The 22,063-nt window shown below is 31.5% G+C and overlaps 1 protein-coding gene across 8 annotated transcripts in view; it reads left to right on the top strand.

Moving 5' to 3' along the window:
* Positions 1-2,840: 2,840 nt before the first annotated feature.
* Positions 2,841-22,063, top strand: part of LOC139488499 (adhesion G protein-coupled receptor E3-like) — a 37,597-nt gene continuing 18,374 nt past the window's right edge. For 2 of the 8 annotated variants that reach the window (XM_071274238.1, XM_071274232.1), the window contains exons 1-8: positions 2,841-3,108; positions 13,167-13,273; positions 13,739-16,057; positions 16,300-16,530; positions 17,733-17,927; positions 18,744-18,884; positions 19,687-19,803; positions 21,040-21,143. In XM_071274238.1, coding sequence (XP_071130339.1) covers positions 16,003-16,057; positions 16,300-16,530; positions 17,733-17,927; positions 18,744-18,884; positions 19,687-19,803; positions 21,040-21,143 — 843 coding nt within the window. In that variant the 5' untranslated portion in view covers positions 2,841-3,108; positions 13,167-13,273; positions 13,739-16,002. Of the gene's footprint in view, positions 3,109-10,779; positions 10,870-12,502; positions 12,537-13,166; positions 13,274-13,678; positions 16,058-16,299; positions 16,531-17,732; positions 17,928-18,743; positions 18,885-19,686; positions 19,804-21,039; positions 21,144-22,063 lie in introns of those variants that run through there. The other 6 variants (XM_071274208.1, XM_071274185.1, XM_071274191.1 and 3 more) reach the window with 6 other exon arrangements.

Here is a 22,063-nt window from a genome sequence, read left to right as displayed (position 1 = left end):
TGTATTTCAGTTGTGTCCTGTAATTAGTTAATACTTCAGTTTCATCATGTAAATCTTTTGTATAGTAATTTTATAAATTAACTGTTTGCAAAAGTATTAACTATTCTAAATAATAGGGATGCTCTGGTAACTAACAGTAAACCCTGGCCGTTTTTGGCACAACTTTTTTTATTTTTTGGTCCTCGATGCTGTTCGACTTCGTGCTTGTTTCGGCTTTCAAACTTTTGTATCTGGGCGTCGTTATTAGATCTTGTGTGGACAAAATGCACTTCTGGCATATTAAAATTTTGAACTTGTTGCCTTTTGTTGGCTGTTGTTTGTGTGTTTCTTTGTCAATTGTGTTCTCCAATTTATTTATATTGTAGTCCTGTGGTGTTGAGTTGTCATTTTAATGTTATATTTCACATGGCTATAAAAGGGGAGGTTCGGCATGCCACAAAACCAGGTTCAACCCACCATTTTTTCCTTTAAAAATGTCCTGTACCAAGTCAGGAATATGGCCATTGTTATATTATAGTTCGTTTCTGTGTGTGTTACAATTTAATGTTGCATCATTTGTTTTCTCTTATTTTTGAGTGTAAATTGACATTGTGATAAGACGTGTCACGGTACTTGTCTATCTCAAATTCATGTATTTGGTTTTGATGTTTTATTTGTTATTCTCGTGGGATTTTGTCTGATGCTTGGTCCGTTTCTGTGTGTGTTACATTGTAGTGTTGTGTCGTTGTTCTCCTCTTATATTTAATGCGCTTCCCTCAGTTTTAGTTTGTTACCCCGATTTTGTTTTTTGTCCATGGATTTATGAGTTTGAACAGCAGTATACTACTGTTGCCTTTATTTAGACTCTGTTAGTCTTAACCAGTAATCAGTGAACTGTTTTTTGAGTATTCCAAGTCTGGACTAAGAAAGTTGATTTTCATTGGATAGTCTTGTTTTTGTCAGTTTCCCCTTTGGCAATTAAATTTGAGTTGAGTATATTTTTTTTATGTGCAGCAGCATTAAAAAGTGGACATTTAATTCATGAGATGGATTTGTTGATTGATTGATTATTTTATACATACCTACAATTGATGCATTATTTCATACCTTTTCAATCACGAGTACATGATATATAAGCATGCCTTATATATCATGTACTGCAGTACGCCGCTAGATTAAAACTGACGTGGAAAGGTAACACACGGCCAGCGAAAGCTCTATTTTTAAGAGCCCAGGTGGTCGTGTGGTCTAGCGGGACGGCTGCAGTGCAGGCGATTTGGTGTCACGATATCACAGTAGCATGGGTTCGAATCCCGGCGAGGGAAGAACCAAAAATTTGCGAAAGCAAATTTACAGATCTAACATTGTTGGGTTGATGTTTAGACGAGTTGTATATACATTATGTACACATCCATGTATCACCATCATTGATGGCGATCCGATGGATACATCTGTTGTAGGGTTGTCACTAACTCAGACGTACTTATATATATATATATTCAAAATGGATTTACCAGATTTGAAAACCAGTTACCTCCGTTTGCATCTTAGTCATCCTCGTTTCAAGGTTAAGAGTGAGTTATGAATATTAACGGGTTTCAATATGAAATCCTATAATGTCAAACTATCTTGAAATATCATGTCTGTTAGTTTGACTGTACAAGGCATTTGTGAAAACCAGCTATTGGATCTCATGAAACAGACAATCTTCTGTTTGTTTCGCAATGCTAAGTCAAACAACTGTACAATGTTTTCTGCCTGTATTTCCTAAGTCATTTGTTGTTACTTAACGCATTACGGATATGAGAAATGTAAAGGACAACACGTATATTAGCTCGTATCGAAATATACAAATCAGTAAATCAAACATCGTAACTCAAAGTAATACAAATAACTATATATCCCCCAGAAAAGATTAAAAGTAAAACAACAGTACCAAACAAAAATCTAGTTTGATGCTAAAACTGAGAAAAGAAGAACGTGATGTGATGGTGGCCACGACCAACGGAACATATTCGTGGTCATATGTGACACAGAAATTCTAATATGGTCACCAAAACATGATGGTGTCTATACATTTTTCAGATAGATGACTGAAATTTGACCATTTTATGTAAGTAATCTTGGTGTGAAAGCTTCCTTGTAAGCGGCAACCATCATACAAGGAAGTCTAGGGGGAATCAATGCCCTGGAAATCTGTATCAACATGGAGATATATACTCAATACATACGATTAAACTCGACCAATTCTGTTTCTCTATCTAGAAGGAGATAAGCGGATTCACCCAAAGATTGCTGACAATGCTGTTTTATCGTGAAGTTTTTACCTCTGTCTACTCAATAATATATATATATGTCAATGACTTATTTTTTATTCAGTAAGTTTGATGTAATTAACATTTATGAGTTTTAAAGAATATACCACAACGTTAATTCTTTCGTATCTCTATATGAATATATAAATAAGACCAATCGTATAAAACAATCCTGATTTATACCCCTAATTATGATCCAAACATTCAATAATCATTGTTTTACAATGTTTGCAATACTAACATACCTGGCTGAATGGAAGTCAAATGTTATATATCAATTAAAAAGTATAAACATTTTTATTATATATATTGACAAGTTCACATTTTCAAATAAGACTACTAGTACTTTAATAAAAGGGATTATAATTGCATTGACCCCTCATGTTCCCCATTTGTAGAAATATTTTTAAAACAGATATGAAACCGAAAATTGTCTTGATTGAAAGATATATAAAATCTTTACAAGTTTGGCCTATATAAAGTCTTACCTGTCTTAACTTTTTTTTAAATGCCTTGTTTTCAATGTATTTATAATGACTTCTTGGAAGTTGGTTTAAAAATAGAGAGAAGTAAATGTCATCTTTTGTTTTCTTTTGAGATGACTTAAGGAAATTATTTTCCATTCGTTTCAAGAGAAATATAATGAGTTGTGTTGTAAAGTCTCACAGACCTCTTACTTTTTAACTATCAAGAAACAGGGGAAAATGTGATTTTTTTATGTGTAACAATCGATTGATAAAAACATTCTTCACATTAGACGCACTGAATAGATATAATATGCAGTATCCGATGAAGAGGTGGAAATACTAGTCAGGTAAATATAATATGAATAGTTCAAAATTTAAAAAGTTTAAAGCTAAATTTGGTCGTGATACCTCTTTAAAATGAAATATATATCAAATGCCCCTGATTGAAGTGTTTTTGGAGCTAAAGTTTTGGAAGAACAAAAACGAAATGGGGGGGGGGGGGGGGGGGGGGGGGGGGGGGAGAGAAAAGGAAAAAAGTATCTGTAATTGTGTAGAGATCTATATGTCTTTGATTAAATTTCATCCTCAACTATCTTTATGTGCCTTCGCGTATTGTTGTTGTTTGTTGTTTATAATCCTGTTTTATCCATTATATATAGAAAAAGTTATCATTTACTTCATCTTTGCTTATTCAATTTCGATTTTACGTAGGATTCATTTGTTAACAATACAACAGAGTATTGGATAACACAAATTATTTCGTAGAAATCTAAACGGGTGATTAAAAACTTTAGAGGAATATGTAAATTATTTTGACTATGTGTCTAATTGTATTGACAGGCGTTAATCTCTATAAGAATAAGGTTTCGAAGTTCAAAAACATTTTTTTGATATCTTGAATAACCGTTGAATCCCTACAAAATCTTTTTTGGGAAAATTGAAACTTTACCACACATCGAGCAAATTCACATCACACATAATAATTGTTAAAGGTATCTTGCTTATAATTTGATACTCTAGACTTGCGTTTCGTCTACATAAGACTTAGCAAGTGACGTTCAAACCAAAATAGTTAAAAAGCCAAGTACAAAGTTGAAAAGCATTTGAAACCAAAATTTGAAAAAAATAGAGCCAAATGCGGCTAAGGTAATTTAGCCTGGGACAAGAAAATCCTTAGTACTAGTATTTCGAACAATTCATACTTTTCCAAACAGGATATTTATATAAAAAAAAGACCGTATAATTGATAATCACGTGAACAACGAAGTGCTGACTACTGGGCTGGTGATACCCTTGGGGACGAAACGTCCACCAGTAGTAGCATTGACCCAGTGGTATTAAAAGTTATCAAAGCTACCAGGCATATAGTATGATACGCTAGACGAGTGTTTTGTCTTTATAAAACTCATCAGTGACGCTCAGATAAAAATAGTTATAAAGCCAAACAAGTACAAAGTTGAAGAGTAGATAAGTGTGAAAAGAAGAAATCTTTTCCTGTTTCCCTTTAAGAAACTTATACGGGTTAATACCTTTAACCCCCTTTAAACAAAACAAATAAAAAGAAAAACGTTGACATGTCACAAAATCTAATAAAGTTACGAAACTGATCAGCTATCAGCATGCATAACTAATTATTGTATACATATATGGTATATAGATAATTATTAAAATTATTCAAGGAAAGTTGATAATTCTTCCTAGTCTGTGATGTTCATTATGCAAATTTTTTGTCGCAACCTTTTATAGTATATCACAACTGATTAATTAACTACGTGCATGTAATTGAAGAATGTTTCCGCGAAGAAACTTCTTATTGTTATGGGGCTGGTTCAAATTTCCGTGAATTTGAAATAATCTGCTTAAATAAGATTACATTCAAGAAGCTGTCAAAGTAAGATAAATTATTCGCAACACAGGACATACTTGTAATGGATTTATCAATTGTTACAAATTGATCTTTGCTGACTTCTAGTTTAAATCACACGTTCGCTGAGACTACTAGTCTCAAGTGATTTAAAAAGAAGCTTAAGCAAATACAAATAAGATATATAATAGGATTATTTTCCAGTTTTTGGTGATTATAAAATGTGACGACTCTGTCAAAGCCAAAATACACTAAAATCTTACGAAACATAAGCTACACATAATACCTCTAATACAACACAATTTATTTTCCCCTTTGTTCGAAGATTCTAAACCAACATATTTTTGCGAGCGATTTATTTTCGCACCTTTCGCGAATAGAAAAATAACGCGAATTTAAATAGTCGCGAATTTGTATAACTCAGATCTTTACTTATTAAACTACATCAAGTCAATTAGATAATCGCGAAATCAAATCGCCGCGAAGAAGACTAGTTAGGGCTAGTCGCAAAATAAAGTATTCGCGAAAATAAGTTGGTTTACAGTAGTCCGTTTCTATGTATTTTTGCGTTTGTTTTGTTGCAGTTCAGTGTTTGTGTTGTTCCTCTGAATGTTGACGTGTTTCCCTCGGTATTAGTTTGTAACTCGGATATGTTTTTTGCTTAATCGATTGATGACGATTTGAACAGCCATTTATTACTGCTGCCTTTATTCAACAAATTCATATATAGTTTATAAAGATATATGTGTCGAATGTGTTACATTCAATATCACTAAATTCACAAACATTTTAAGGATTTTTATTCCTTTATGATCTTTTTGTTGATTAATTGATTAAATAAAAAAAAACATATTTTTTAAGACTAATTTCAAAGAATAAAGAAATTTGGGACTTTTTTTATTGTATTTTTACTAGTGTACCAACCCATTCACAGCTACTTAGTACACGAAAAAAAACATAAAATAGACAGAAAAACAAGCATTTTTATTGGACGAGGAGTTGCGGAAAAAATAAACTGTTATATATATAAATACGTGATACTACTATTATAAACTTTTGTATACAATATACAATTTTCATAAAACGCTGTACTGTTTAACATTGTTTGAGTTTCATCATTGGAAAGGGATATGTCATTTAAAGTTTTTCTATAAATATTGATTGTAAGTACTCTTACATTACATTTCTACATCATACAAAGCAGTCAATTTAATGCATGACTTCGGCAAACAGGTTCATGGTATTTTATGTTAAATAAGGGCGAAAGATACCAGAGGGACATTCAAGATCTTAAATCGAAAATAAACTGATAACGCCAATTTTTTATTCTAATACTGAATTGGGAGCGGGTGCGCAACATTTTATCTTCATTAATTTTCCTATTTATTAATATCAACGTGTGTAAATATTCAAATTGTCAACGCAGAGTTTAACTCAAAAGTCCTTGGCTAGTAATTTGATGAGCTACACTGGACTCACAATTGGCGTTCAAATAAAAAAAAACGTTTAGAGCAAATTCATCTGAGAAGTCATACATATTTACTTATAATTAAAATGGAGATGCTTGATTCCAACAAAGTGTTTAGTTGTTTCTTAAGGGCGAACGATTTAGTCTTGGTCCCGAAGTGTTTCTGGACGAAAATCAGCATGTAAGCTATTGTATGGAATAATATTTTAGACATGTACTAAATATTTCTTTCGCTTTGAATTGTTAATCTTTGGACAGATGTTTCTTACCTTTTTGATTCAAAAGATGCACACAGGTGAAGTTTTGTAATAGTATTTGGAATATCTTCTTTAAAATTGGGAAACAATTCTTTGGGAACCATTAATTTTGTTTAATTAAATTTTGATGATGGTCTGCATTTTTGCTGTATTTATTTAATGTTATAAAAATCATTGGTAATTTGATCATACAAATTTGTCCAAACAATAGTTGAATTAATCAAACCAAATGCAATTTAAAATGGGAGACATGTTCTCGTTTTCACGCTACTTATTTTGATTTTTACAATTTTTGATTCGCCTGAATACTTATCACTTAAGCTGAATTTTGTTATCCATTGAAGGTCCATTTTGGTCTAATAGCTTCCATGATTCTACATAATTATACAAATATGAATTCCAAATGGATTGAGTTGAGCGTTCTTGACGCAAACAAATCCAGAAAAAAGATTCAGTCGTACAAAATTTAGTAAGTGTTGTTTTCATTCAAGGCATGACAATTGGGACATTGCTGAATTATTCTGGAGGGGACGATAATATCGATCAGATCTGCTAATACAAAGTTCCACATATTTAGAACAGACAGAAGAGCTATACAATTCGCATTGTAAATAACTGCCATATGATTAGACAAATATTACATTTTCATGCATGGTTTAAATTTCAAAGTTCAATGACCTGAAGTTATAAAAGCAAATTTCTTTATTAAGTGATGTTCTAAGTAAAAGAGGTGCAATTACAAAAATCTTTTGTCAAAAGGTACGTATGTACTGACCCAATGCAAAAGATGTATACCCGATATGGATCACTGATCTTTGTCTTACATCGTTTATACATGCATTCATACTTGGAAGACTTTGAAAGTGAATGCAGTTCTGTTTCTCAGTAACTACTACATGTAATAGTTTATAGTTTAAACTTTTACGGTAAAGTATTCTTTTTAGTATATATGCCTGTTTGGAAGGAGGGATTTAAATTTGTGATCATACTCTTATTTAAGTTATTCACACTATGTTTTAACATTTAATCCAGTTGTCATTTACACATGAACTTTCTACTTTTGAGATCTGTAGGATTATTATTTTAACTAAACAGACCGTTTGCACATTACGTCTTTTCTATCGAAATGGTTCAACGATTCGTTTTTTAACGACTTTGTGTGTATTTTCATTATGCTACAGACCACCTATAAACATATTTGGCATATTAATGACCATTTAACATTGCCTTGTTATAGATTCCATCTCGCACCTCCTCCATCGAGTATTTTGACATTACTAGTAGTTTTAGTTTTGTAAGCATTTTAGCTTCGAAATTCAGTATCATATTTTGACAGTTGCTACTTGAAGAGCTTTTGGAATCGTTTGAAGGTTGAAATACATGTGCCATACATATGCCTGGTCCTGAAGACAACACGAGTAGTTTCCCTTCGTTTTATTTTTTCGTTGTTTGTGTCTGAATTTATGATCTTATCAGTTTGTAATATTATTCGAGTTTTATTAGATGCAACAATAATCCTAATAAATCTGAGTTATTGAACTTGTCATTTATTCGAGTGTATTACGTCCATGTAATAATGTTTATGATTATTAGTAAGACACTCAACCTCGGAATGTTGAAGTTCGATATACAATGAAGATATAATAAGACTGACAATAGTACAATTGTTTATTCAAACCAAGAGATCTGGAGTCGATTTCACAAAAAAACTTACGACTAACATTGGTCTTAAGTCATGAACAAATCAGTATATTAATTTATTCTACTTTCCCATCAAAACATCTTTTGAGATAACGCATTGAATCATTCTGAATTATAAAGAAACGCTTTCAAAAGGAATCTGATTTAACAGATTTCCCTCGTTTTGCACAAGTGCATTGAGTTAGATGCCATAAGGAAAATATGAGAGACAACCAATGTCTTATAACCATCTAAAGTATATATCCGTCAATTAGTTATTGATCATAAAGTGTTTAGCGGAGTACTTCAATTTCATGAGAAAATATTAATGAACATTTTTTCAATGAATAAATAAGTTTAATTAACTTAACTACATGAATCTTCAACGAACAAGAAAAACAATGTCTTACTTCATCGCTATATTACACTTAACTATCCGTACTTTCAATTATTTTTTTTGTAGGATATTACAATCAACAGTTTTTTTTATTGTAATTTGAAAAAGAAAAGAAATACAAAGTATTAGGAGAGAAAAATGAGCAAATAACGTGTACTGGACCCGGAAATAAAAGCGAGCGACAACTGTTCAAATTCTTTTCAATAATTATGTTTCCATTAATATGAATACAAGTATCACTTATACTATTCATTCGCGGAACGTATAGAAAGACCTTCATTGACGAAACCAAATACTTGTAAAAGATATTCTGTAAGCCTATCAACTGTTATAATAGACAAAGTCAGCGTTTACATAAAAAAAGAAAGACCTTCATTGACGAAACCAAATACTTGTAAAAGATATTCTGTAATCATATCAACTGTTATAATAGACAAAGTCAGCGTTTACATAATAAAAGAAAGACCTTCATTGACGAAACCAAATACTTGTAAAAGATATTCTGTAATCATATCGATCAACTGTTGTAATAGACAAAGTAAGCGTTTACACCAAAAAGAAGATCTCTATTAATATTATAAGTGTGTTAATATAAGAGGAACTTTAACATATCTTATCGCGTTGTGATTGGTTTAACGCCGTCACGTGGTGACCCCCCTATGAGACCGTAGGGGTTAGTAAATTTCATAGGGGGTCATGACGCGTTAATTGTGACGTCATCTATTAAAGTTGTTGTGTTTCATTGTTTATTTTTCAACAAAACGCAGTCGAAAAAGTCCAGCGTGCGATAAATTCGTTATACGGTTAACTACTGACCCCCCTTAGAACCATAGAGGGTGAATAAAATCCATAGGGGACTCGGCCTACGGCCTCACCACCTAAAAATTTTACTAAACCTTTATGGATCCGTAGGGGGTCAGTAGCAAACCATATAACTTATAACATTTTCAACCTGGTTTTTATTCACAATGTGTAGTTTCATGCGATATTTCATATCATATTAAGACCTCTGGTCGTATAACGGTATACCTATCTACAACTATATTTATATTCACTTTGATTTATTGTATTAGCTGTATGCATTATATAAAGACAGATCTTACAAACTATTCTTAATTATCTTGATTTACTTACGTAAACATTTCAAAGGTTGATACCTTTCTCTGATGAAAGTAAATCTTTTAAAGAAAAATATTTAAATTTGTTTCTAGAAAAGAAAATCCAAATGAATCGTATTCCTGAAATTATAAAATAGATTTACAACCGATGACCTCACACGGAAACAAATATGGTTATAAGAAGACAATCTAACCAATGTTATAATGTTATAAGGTTAAGACGGTGTGCACAAAGCTGAGTCCACAAACGTAACGTCTTCAAATTACTAAAACCATTAACGACGTCGGCATTTTCCTCCAGAAAACAAGCGCGTAACAAAAACACTGGACACTTAGTTTATCACATAACTTTAAATATTTACGTTCAACATATTTCTTTTTTCTTTCGAACAAAAAAGTGCAGCAAATGCACATTCTGGAAATATAAATAGATATATGCTAAGAGCAGTGAAATGGAAATGATTAGCGATTATGTCGTGGACCCTTTTCAGAAAATAGCGTTAAAACGTCATTTCTTAAGATTGTAACATACTAGCTGGACATTAAAAAAAATCAGGTGTTCAGTCTGGACTATCGAATCATTCATATTTTGAGGATTATTTTAAACCTCTGGTTATGCACATTTGGAATACCAAGTTATTTTGAAAATAAAAAGATTGTAATTACATATTGTTCTTGTCGATTCTTTCATTTCGATTATTAATCCTTCCAAATTACTACTTCTTACACATAACGAAGACCATTCCAAACTTATCTACCATGATCGTTTTTGATTTTTTTTGCGATGAATTTCGTGTGATGTCCGAGTCCGAATTCAAACAATTCTGTAATACGAAAATGCAGGGAAATATGTTGAATTTGTATAAGTTTTAGGCCAAAAACTCTAATTTATGCTTATTTAATGTTACAAGTTACATCGTATTTTTGCTGTTTTCTATATGCCCGTTTCGTGCTTTATAGATTAAATTTTAATTTACCTTACTAGTAATGTGGATTTTAATGGCATGCATTCATCATTTTATCATAAAAAAATTCTTATTCCTATTCTTATTCAAAAATATTTTAAACACGGTTGTATAAAACTATCTAAAAGGCGCATTTTACAGTTGCCGTCAACTTGTGCACGCCGTCTAACTCTTCATGCAGGGAAACGACATTGTCTAGCAAATGTTTCCGCACATTTCTTTTATCAATACGTCAAATTTTAAATATAATTGTTTACATCACCCTTCAGGTGTTTATACTCCGCACCTTGTTGTTACCATGGTTACTGTACAATAGGAAGATGGGATAATTATTTTCAGTTTTTCTATCAATAACGATTGTAAGTAAATATGATATTTATAGATATAATGTATGAAGCAATTTTAAGCCCTTTTTCGTAATATAACTCTTCAACTGCATGTTTCGGTTCTTGTACATACATTGTTGGCTGTTCAATATTCAGATTTTTGCGTTCCTGGTGAAGGTAACTCCAGGAAAGCGCTTCCGCATGAAATTTATGTGTTGTTTTAATTTTTTGCTATCTCTAATTACTTCAACATGTGAAATACGTGAACGTTTTGTGTTTTGATAACCATTTGATTTAATATAGCCCATTTGTCAACTATTTGGTGTGTAGTATTATTGCAATCATTCTTGTGAATCACTGAAATAAGTCACTTGTCATGACATTACATGTATTTTGATTGATAATTACATTTGATAATTATGATCAGTTTTGTTTTTTATTAATTATTTTCGGCGAATGAAATGTTTCATGTCAGTTATGTGATGTTGATTGTCATTGCTTGTTTGATGTGTATTCATGTCGATCTATGAAACATTTAAATCACAACAACAATTAAGTAGGTCAGAAACTTTTTCCCATGTTCAATCTACCCACTTTTTAACCTTAAATGGGTATAACTCTATAATTATAACACTTTTTTGTCAATTGAAGGACTTTCTGTAAAGATATTGAATATCAACCTTAAATTACGGAAGTGTCTTACCCATAGAATGAATTGTATTGTAGTTGTGTTTGTCTCAGGTGGTCATGTTTTACCTTTGATAGTATACAATGGAAGGCCTAAAAATGTGCAAGCTTACAAAACTACAAAACGGATGGATATTTATATATTTGCCAAAAATAATAATACATACATGTGATACTACATTAAAGATTTAGAGTTAAACATTAATCTCTGACAAATAATATGAAACATGTGTTTGGCGTAAAAAAATTAAAGCCGGGTCCAAATACAATGAGTTTATTGCAACCAACTGGTTCGATGCCACTGCTTATGAAAGTTTCCTCCCATCACAACAGTGCATCACAACTACAGTAGTCAGGACTTTTATGCTGACATGAATCATCGTTTATATGTTCATATTTATAATGGATTAAATATTTATAAACATAGAATTCATCGAAATAGTAAGGATAATTCTATTGCAGGAATAATTTACCATAGCTGCAGTTGGCCAAATATTTCGAGTGTTAGGTCAGAAATTATCTTCAAATTCGTACTTGATGTAAAAATTTTCATCGGAAGATTGAAATTGATCCTACACAATTAACACTGTGTATTGGAGGAACAAAATAACCAAAACCAGCGCCATTTTTTGATGGGGTTCATGTTCTGACTGTCCTTCTGGTATCTTTCGTCCCTCTTTGTTAAGTCTTTAGCTATTTATGTTGTTTTTGTGTACTATTGTTATTTTTTTGGCTTTTTTGGTTCATTATTTTTGAATTTCCCTTTTGTTTCTTTCGGCTCTCTTTTGATGAGTTATTATATGTTCTTCTGTGAAATTAACCAATGCTGCAACATTCTATGGATATCTAGCTATATAGCTTAACAAAAAGTGATCATTATAAGTAAATTGTTTTCCATCTGATGAATTCATATATCAACTAGAACTTAAGTTTTATTTTTGGGTTTTATTTGTTTAAAAATTTCATTTTCTTTTAACAGAGGATATGTAACGTTGCAGGAACGAGTGTCGAAGGTTTGTATGATAAAGATTTTCAAAGAATTTATATGGCCAGATATATTTCTTTTTGCTACATGTTCATATCTTGATCATGTTTCACCGGCCTCTTTGATTTTCAAAGTTCAATGCTGTTCAAGTTCTTGAAATTATGTTCCGGATACTTCTGATGATACGAGTAAAATAAAATATCCCCTTCATGCTGATCATTTCAGACGTTGAACATTTTATTGCGGTTTAATTGACGTACTTTTCAAATCTGTTTTAGCTTCTTTCTTGACAATAAAAAACAGGCGACAGATACATTTACAATGCAATTAAAAAATAAATAAAAGAAAAACCCGAACACCCCGTAAAAAAACCGGGCTGATCTCAAGTACTCCGGATGCATCCGGAAGGGTAAGCACATGCTGTTCCACGGAATGAATATGTGCAATGCTGTTGCTCATGCAGGTACATACCACGTGATACATCTAATATATTCCGTAGGTGATGAAAGAGAACGCCGATTGAGGATAATTGTCTTTGCGGTCTATTTATTTCTTTTGCATGGATGTCTTATTGACTAGCTCAAATCCCTTGACAATAAAGGATTTCTGACTATTACCTCTAAAAGGTAATGGGAGTCTCATTTCTTTTGTTTGATAGTTTTCATAAAGATCACAGTAATTTTGGCGATTTTAATTGGAGAGTTAGAGGAAAAGCAGCATATGACTTTGATGATTCTCGTTGTAGATCAGGATTTTCATCATTCGGTAAGATATTTTTGTTTTTTTACTGTAATATTGATATGTATATTGTGTGTATTCCCCAAACTTTGTAGAACAATATGATGCTGATAGATAAACATACTAGTATGTAGTTTTTATATTTTCTTAAAAAAAATCATCATCATTATCACCAGCGAAAACCAACGACTATCTTTTGCATTTTTTTAACTTTTAGGTAGTGCATGATATAAACTTGTCCATGGAAAATTGAACTTGAAACAATCAAAGCATGAGTGTCCAAAAGTTTACTGCCACGAATAACTCCTAGATACTATAACATGTCAAGGGCAACAAAGTATTTGTAATTAGTTAAAGTTTTTGTAAATATTTGCAGTATAAATTTTATTTACTATTTTCTGTCTTCAAGTATAAGGTATATGTAAATTTTAGGGAGGCACTTTACACTGACAAGAAGTTTATTATAAAAGTTCGTAAATTCTGCTTTAACAGATATGATGAGTTCATACATGGAAGCTAAATACTATATTTCATGATATCATTAAGGTAATTTTATTTAGTTATGGAAAAATTAACAACAAATGATACGTTTCCGGAGCTATCTACTCCCCTTCAAAAAATGAAGATCATTGTCCTCGAATTTGATCTACCTTTCACTTTTCACTTGGTTTTTACTAACATTTATTACTGTTCTTCATCTAAACATTTTGTTGACGGAGTTCATCGGTGAACCGCAATGTTCATTTATTACAGTGAGAAACTAATTATCTAGAATCACCTTGAGAAGGGAAAAAACTTTTGAAGATCGAATTTGAAATATATAGACAAAATGTGTAAAAAGGTGTTAAACCTGTCGAAGATATGCTGAGGTGCTCCTTTGAAGTTTTGTTTGGATATTTTATCAAAATGAATCCACGAGAAGACCTTTGCTGAAATTATGAAATTACTGATTATTTTGTGATGTCGTTTGAAAATAACACTGTATTTATTGCACTACCAACTGCACTACTGGGGACCTTGAATGCCTCTAATAAAGACATTTCTCTACAATTACAATTAAAACAGAATAAAACAACAAAAAAGTGATTTAGATTTCTTTTCAACTCCACTTTTTAAATGAATGCAGTGCGATAAACTTGTAAATATTCCATAACATATAAAATTGCATTAATATTTGTATATATATGCATGTTCTTGTTGCAGATTGGTATATTTATAACGATATGGCATGTAAATTTCTACCGCTTGGTTTGTATACTGATGAACGTGAAGTAATTTTCTGGCCAGAAGCCAGTACTTTGATGCAGACAAGCATGATATAATACACCGCCTTATCAGATTTGCCTCATTAGGGTTCTTCAACAGACACAATTATGCAGACTGATACAACTTTCATATGTTGTAAACTTACGTTCTATCCGATTAATACTTTGATTGAAAAGAACTCCCGATATGATATTGGTAAAGCGTGAAAGATGGTGTATGAACAATAAAGATAGGCCAAAGATGCTTAAGTCATAGTCAAACTCATAAGAAGACAAAAAAATGAGAATGCCATGAAAACATCTGTTAAATATAACAAAAAAAAAACAGTACTGAAACCCAAGACTGAGAAACACGAACTAGACGATCATTGTCAACTTACCGGCCTCGCTGTGCTTACTTAAAACGACTCTGACTATTTTCATCCAGCTGTTTTTATAACTTAAATTCTTTTATTGATATATTGAACAATGATTTATACAATATACATGTTTTACTAAAATTCGCAATATTAATGTTTTTTTCATTTTATGTTTTCTGTAATTTGTTTCATTTTTATATCCTGTTCATTCATATACAAGCTGAGAGATATCAACGAACAGTCGTATTAACATTGCTGAATTTTTAACAATCGCAATAATGTTAGCATGGATACTGGTAATTCACAGAAAACAAATCAGTTTTAGACATAAGAATGCGCATTATAGAAAATTAGCATATGTATATAAAGATAACAATGTACGTGCGGCAATTGACTTACTTATAATTATGCAAGTGTAAATGTGTGTTGTTTATCTTTAAAAACAGAAAAAATATGCTATATTGGAGGCAATTTGCCAACAGTAGTAAACCGATGTTCAAATTTCATACATCCATTAAAATGATACAAATTAAAGAAAAAACAAACAACCGAGGAAATTGCATGAACTCCAAAAGGAGCGAGACCGGAATCATCAACATACAGTCAAAATATTACAACAAAGAATCGTAATTTTACATATCGGACGCATACACTGGTATCTGAAGATCTAAGACCACGTAAATATCGTCGTAAGTGGTACAGACAAAATTGTATCGATCAACCAATTAAGATTGTGATGTTAAATTGTTTTAGTGTAAACTGTGGTGTTATGTGATGTTTTCTTCCACAGATCTATCATGATATATATAAAAGAAGATGTGATATTCTTGCCAATGAGACAACTCTCCACAAGAGACCAAATGACACAGAAATTAACAACTATAGGTCACCATACAATGTAAACCGTATGATGTCAACTGAGGATAAAACAGAAACATTGTATTAATTAACATTTGAATTTTACATTTAATAACAACTTGTTTAACTTTGACAGCTGTTTATTCCAGTACATATAACAATACAATACAGGAACCAAAGAAATTTCCAGAAATGAATTGGAGTCGTCTTCTGTCCTGTCATGATTTTTTGGATTGCAACGACCGGGTGATCAGTTAACAGGACTACGAAATGAATGAACAGAACATATACAACGCTCTTTATTACTGTGAAACAGCATTGGAAATTCAGCAAGTCCAAAATTAAATGATAGTTACTGCTAATTGCTGATCTTGCTTATGACTAACTATTCTGATGCTTAGCAAAACCATTTTATTTAGACACTCTTATTGTTTTCTGGCTTTGTTTGTTTGTTCGTATAGATAATATGTTTATTTGGTTTACTTATGGAGTAAGCATGTTAAGATATGGGTTTATTTATATCATTTCGTTTTAAAAATAACATCCTTTATAATATTTCGTGAATTTGCAGTTCAACTGATAAGCAACATTAGTCTCGATGTCGACGGACAGCTATCCGCCGTGGAAGGAGGCACATTTCGTGTTCGTTGTGAGGCAACTACAGCGTCAGATGATACAGTGGAATATAAATGGACATTGAACGACACCGAGATAAAACAGGTCTCAACGTCCAGATTTCAAATAGAAACAACAAAAAATTATTCAGAACTCTCAGTTATAAATACGAATCAAAGAGACAGAGGTAAGAGAAAGTATTGTGTGCATAACATTGTTCCCAGAATTCCTCCTTTTGAATACATTTTACATGTTTTGTGAAAAAAGGAAGATGATGAGAAAAACGCATATACTACAAATGTTATGTATAGAAAACTAGAGAAGATCAAATGACGAAGAGATTTATGATCTACGAAAACATATTCGATTTCGAATTTATCAATGCTTTAAATTTAATCTCACAGCTCAATTGTAAATAAGAAAATGTCGTATTGATGTAATAGATACCGTCATAAAATTTTAATCAAAACAGTTTCAAGATTTGATTTGAAATGCTAGTTAATTCAAAGTGGATTTTTTCAAATGTTCATGATAATACAAAACTGATTTATGATCTATTAAAATGAGTTTTTATTTGAATAGTAATTCTTCAAAATGATTTTTTGAACAAGTGAGAGGTTTAGCTATCTATAAAAACTAGGTTTAATCCACAGTTTTCATATTATATATTAAATAAAACTTAGCTGAGAGGGTGATAGAGCAGACTGTTAACCCGAGAAAATATTGTCAACCGCGGCGAAGCCAAGGTTGTCAATGATTTTTCGAGGGGTCCAATCTGCTCTATCACCCTCTCAGCTATGTGTCATTTAATTTATTATACTTAACGCTCTATAATTATTGTCTTTAACAGATTAATTATATATTTTTTTTTACGTCAGGTACATAACAACGTTGCGGGTATTGGAAAAAAAAACACAAAACATAAGCAAGATGTTTTATTTTTTTCATTTTGACAGTCATGTTATAAAATCTGAGCCTAAACATAGAACTTAAGCATTTTATTTAATAACTTCATATAAATTCAATTCATTGTCCTTTAAATTATTGATTTTTGATTGGTCTAAATGAGAGGGTAACATTAAAAAAAATTGTCTCCACTCAGCTATGTGATAGAATAAATTAACACCTTCGTATTAGCCAATGAAAATATGGCATTTTTAACGTGAAGTATAATAAAAGAAAATGCCTGTTCCACGTCAGGATATTGACAGTTGTTATCAACTCTTTTGACGGGTTTTAGCTTTTGACTTTGCCATTTGAGATGGGACATTTTGTTTTTTTCTATTATTTGCCTTTTTAACTCAACTGTAATTGAAAATATCTAAATGATTTAATGGTCATAACCAATCAATTTGAAATGTTTTATGTATATAATCGTTTAAATTGCAGGCAATTTAACGTGCACAGCCACTGTTAAGGATGAAAATGCAACGTCAAGTGTTGATATCGTAGTTTTCTCTCTAAGACTCATAGCAAATCCTGAAACAGTGGATAAAGGAACTGGAACTGAAGTTGTATGCGATCTCATTCCCAATAATACCCAGTTAAATACTTATTTCACACTTTTCAGAAATCACACCAAGGGTAAGCGCTACAACTGCTAAAAATGAAACACCTTTTTCAATAATATCTTTATAAAAGTGTTATTTACTGAGTAACTGTATCATCTTAAATTTTTTATTTAACAAATTTCTTACTACTTCAAATGTTCCATTTAAACGAATGAAATATTTATGAAAAACAGAATGCAATCAACCTAATGTGTTTCATTATCTTGAAATTAGCGCATATTATAAATTATCTACGTTCATATATTTTAACACTCAGGGTACTGAAGGGTGTTTAAAACCCATATCTACTAATATAAATGTAGATAACGAATTTATCCCCAGACTGGCGATTTTTTTTTATAGAGAATTTCGATCACAAAGTTTAACGTTAAAGCAAACTTTTTTTCATCTTTCAACGGGGTATAGGGTACTAGTTTTGGTAGAAACCTACAGGTTATTATATTATCAATAATTAGATATGAATTATACAACCTGTCACTCAAACTAAGTCCATCGAATATAGCGAAATAAAAAGAGTAATTTTACTCCACAGGGACGCTTAATTTGTACAGAATACCTGTTTAAATAGTATTTTGATAATCCACATAATTTTATCTAACTGTCGTTCACAATGAAGTTGGTGTACCCATGTTTATAGCCATTTCATAAACATTTCCTTTTTGTGTTTCATTATCAAGTACAATCGTTATCAAAAACTTCTAACATGATAAGTTTTTGGAAAAATTAAATGTAAAAGAAGATTAAAGGAAAATAGCGGAGGTCTCGACTAACCAAACGTAAAGTTCTTTTATCATACTATCAAATTTTTGGTTTTTATTATTATTCATAGATGAAAGTCAAGTAAAAGACCCACACGGAGTAAAACTGAATATAACTGAGCTAATGGTCAGTACTACAATTAGATGTGAAATGCAGCTTCAGAATCAGTCAACATTTTCAAAAACCATCTATATTACAGTTTTTGATGAAGGTAGGACATTTACGTATAGTTTTAACACTGCTGGTCCTTTTCGTTATCAGGGTGGCAAAGCTAGCCAATATTCGTGTTAATACAAATAACATCCTATACATTTTGTTCCTCCGAATCACTCTTTTGGATGTTTCAAGAACAGTTAAATATAATAATAAAATAGAATTAAGGCGAACGTGTTTAATTACATAAAAATATTAGGAGCTACCTGACAAATATAGAACTAAAACTACAGTAAGGTTAGCAAGGGAGCAATGACCTTATTTTCACAATAAGTTTTAATTAAACACCGTAAAAGGAAAAATATCCTACGAATCATGTCAATTCCAAATCCATTTATGACTACTGAATTGTTATACTTTTATTACATCGGGATTTACCTTCACAGAAACTATCTTACTCGTACATTTGAAAGTTAAAAATGGCTGCATTGTCAGTTTATCCACCTGCACCAGTCTAATATTTAATTCAAAACAATATCAAGCCTCACACGAATGAGTGGGTAGGTCTTTGACAAAATGACGGTGCACAATAAATCTATTAAACCTTGACAAAAATATGGCATATTTCAGTCCCGTGAAATGTGAGATAGGATATAGGTAATTGAATGTCTCAACTTTCATTTTTTTTTAACAAAATAATGTAAAAACAAAAAGGGCAATTGTTGATATAAGCTTTGTTTCTGCATCCGTGATGTGAAGATTTTTTAGTCCAAACGAAGAGTTGAGTGACATTTCACATGTGCACATGATTGTAGATGTAAGTGAAAAGTCTTACTAACAGGTTATTTTTTTTATTGCAGCTACCCCATTCTGTGAAGCTGAAACAGACACATACACTTTCGGTACACACAATTTCACTTGGAACGCGACAAACGTTGGCCTTACAGCATTCTCGCAATGTCCTGAAGGATTTGATGGTATGATTAACATTCAACATGTATTCAAATTGTATTATCTTATTCTTATTAACGGTATCGTATATTCTACATGGTGTTTAGTAATGGACAGAATCGTTGTGCTTAAGTGATTTATACATTTTCAATATTTGTATTTTTCAAAGCTGTAAGATCAACAAATAAGAAGGATATTTAGTATTGTCGTGGCTACAAATTTGACTATGTATGCGAGGTAGTCTAATAAGAATAAAATCTCCAAGTAAGGTTAACGAAACCTACATCCGATTTAGTTATATTGCGAGTACGGCAAAGTTGTATGATTATTTTTTATTTCTATTAGAAGCCAAGTTGCATAAATTTCAAGTTTGTTTGTCAATTACTGTAACTATGTTTTAACCATAGCTTCCCTCTCGACTCTCTTTTCGTAAACATATTTGTGTTTATCCACATGATATTTAATTATCAAAAAAAATATATGTTGGTGTATCTTGGTGTGTTCATCTGAGTGGCAGTCTTTAAAGCTATATGTATTTAGTTGATGATATTAATTTCCCATTTGAAGAGTATTAACAGTTCTCTATAATCATCAAAAAGTCTATTTTTATGTATGTGACAATTCTTCTTTCAGTACCTTCGAAACTCAATATGATCGATATTTTTATAAATGAATTATGATATGCAGACAACCAATTTTAGATATTTTTTTGTGGAAGAAAACATAACAACTAAATCCAATTTCGAAAGTTATCATTGTCTAAAGTTATAAGAGGAAGTACAAATACAGACGTCGTCCCTAAAATTGCAAAAGTAGTTAAATTATTCAAGACTTAAAAGTATATTAATAACGATAGATATTCTTACATGAGGATGGAGATATAATCTTCACACTTAAGTGAATGATTTCACTATGTAAGCATAAAAAAATCTAAAATTGCCAACTAGTAGTTGACAAATATTTCGTTTTAAACATATTTAGGATGATATAGATACAAATTGTACGTCAACGTTTATTTTCCTATTATTGAACTGAAATCAAGCTCCTGTTTAAACTTTGCCTTTAACATTGCTTATCTTTATGATAGGTCTCCTTGACATGAACAACCTTTTTTCCTAAATAAAGTGTTTTCATTCACTAAGTTGAAATGCACCTCTTTGTATGACTAAACGTTCGTTGTTGGTCTGTTTGTTGACACAAAAAGTCCCTTTTCTTCAACGTTGATGTTGTTAAAACTGATTACGAAGTGCATTTCTTTGTAGGGATGGTTTCACGCAAATGTAATAAAAAAGGCAATTCCGGAGAGTGGGGAACAGCAAATGCCACTAACTGTGAAAGACGAATCTTCAGAAACCTGATAGATCAAGTAAGAAAATATCAAACTGGGATAAAAAAAAATGTTTGATGAAAGCACTTCCTGCAACTCACAAGCAATTAAATTAAAAAGTCTTTGTCGAATAGTCATCAGCCTGACCTTTTCAATTGACCATTTGACGGAATACTTGTAAAGGAGTAGGATTCGATAAGGGCCGAAATTGGCCCCCTTTTTTAGGCTAAATTTCAAATTTCGATTTATTGACCAATATCACAATGAATGATAGCTAATATAGTGACAAGATAGAAAATAAGTCTTTTTTGTTGCAAAATGACGTTCCTGTGTATTATTCATGACGTCACAAATAGTACGCATTTTGATTTTCCACGAAAAAACAAGCAAAATGGGTAAATTTCCATTGAATATTTGAACAGGAAACATAGAGCGCATACGTCGACAAAAAAGATCTTTGACAAGAATGTTTGTAAAGACATTTTACATGTCTAGCTTGAATGGTAAGGTTGTCGACGGCTGCGCTCTATGTTTCCTGATCTTAAATTTGGCTGAAATCCTGCCGATTTTGTCATATTTCACCAAAATCCCTTATTTTGACCTAACTCGGATGTAAAATTCAAGGCTTTAGAATAAAACTTTGACAGAAATTGTTCTATAACACTTTCTCACATGTATTTAGGTCAACTAAAACATTTTTTATCTTGTAGTATTGAACTTTATATTTGGGGCCAAATATGACCCTAACCAAACTTACTCCTTTTCAGAAATTGTCATCTGTAATTATAAAAATTAGATTAACCAAATCAATATATATAATTACAATACTTTAAAGTTACAACCAGTATCAATTTACTAGGAGGGAAGGAGAGTATATGCCTTTATAATTTACTTCATTTGTCTTCTGCCCCTTTTCCTAGTTCCAAATTAAAAATGAATCGTAAATTCAGAATGTGTTG

Source organism: Mytilus edulis, chromosome 1 (assembly GCF_963676685.1).
Source record: "Mytilus edulis chromosome 1, xbMytEdul2.2, whole genome shotgun sequence".
In the NCBI taxonomy this organism is placed as follows: domain Eukaryota; kingdom Metazoa; phylum Mollusca; class Bivalvia; order Mytilida; family Mytilidae; genus Mytilus; species Mytilus edulis.
Note: the sequence above shows the minus strand (reverse complement) of the source record. Positions and strands in the feature narration are given on the sequence as shown.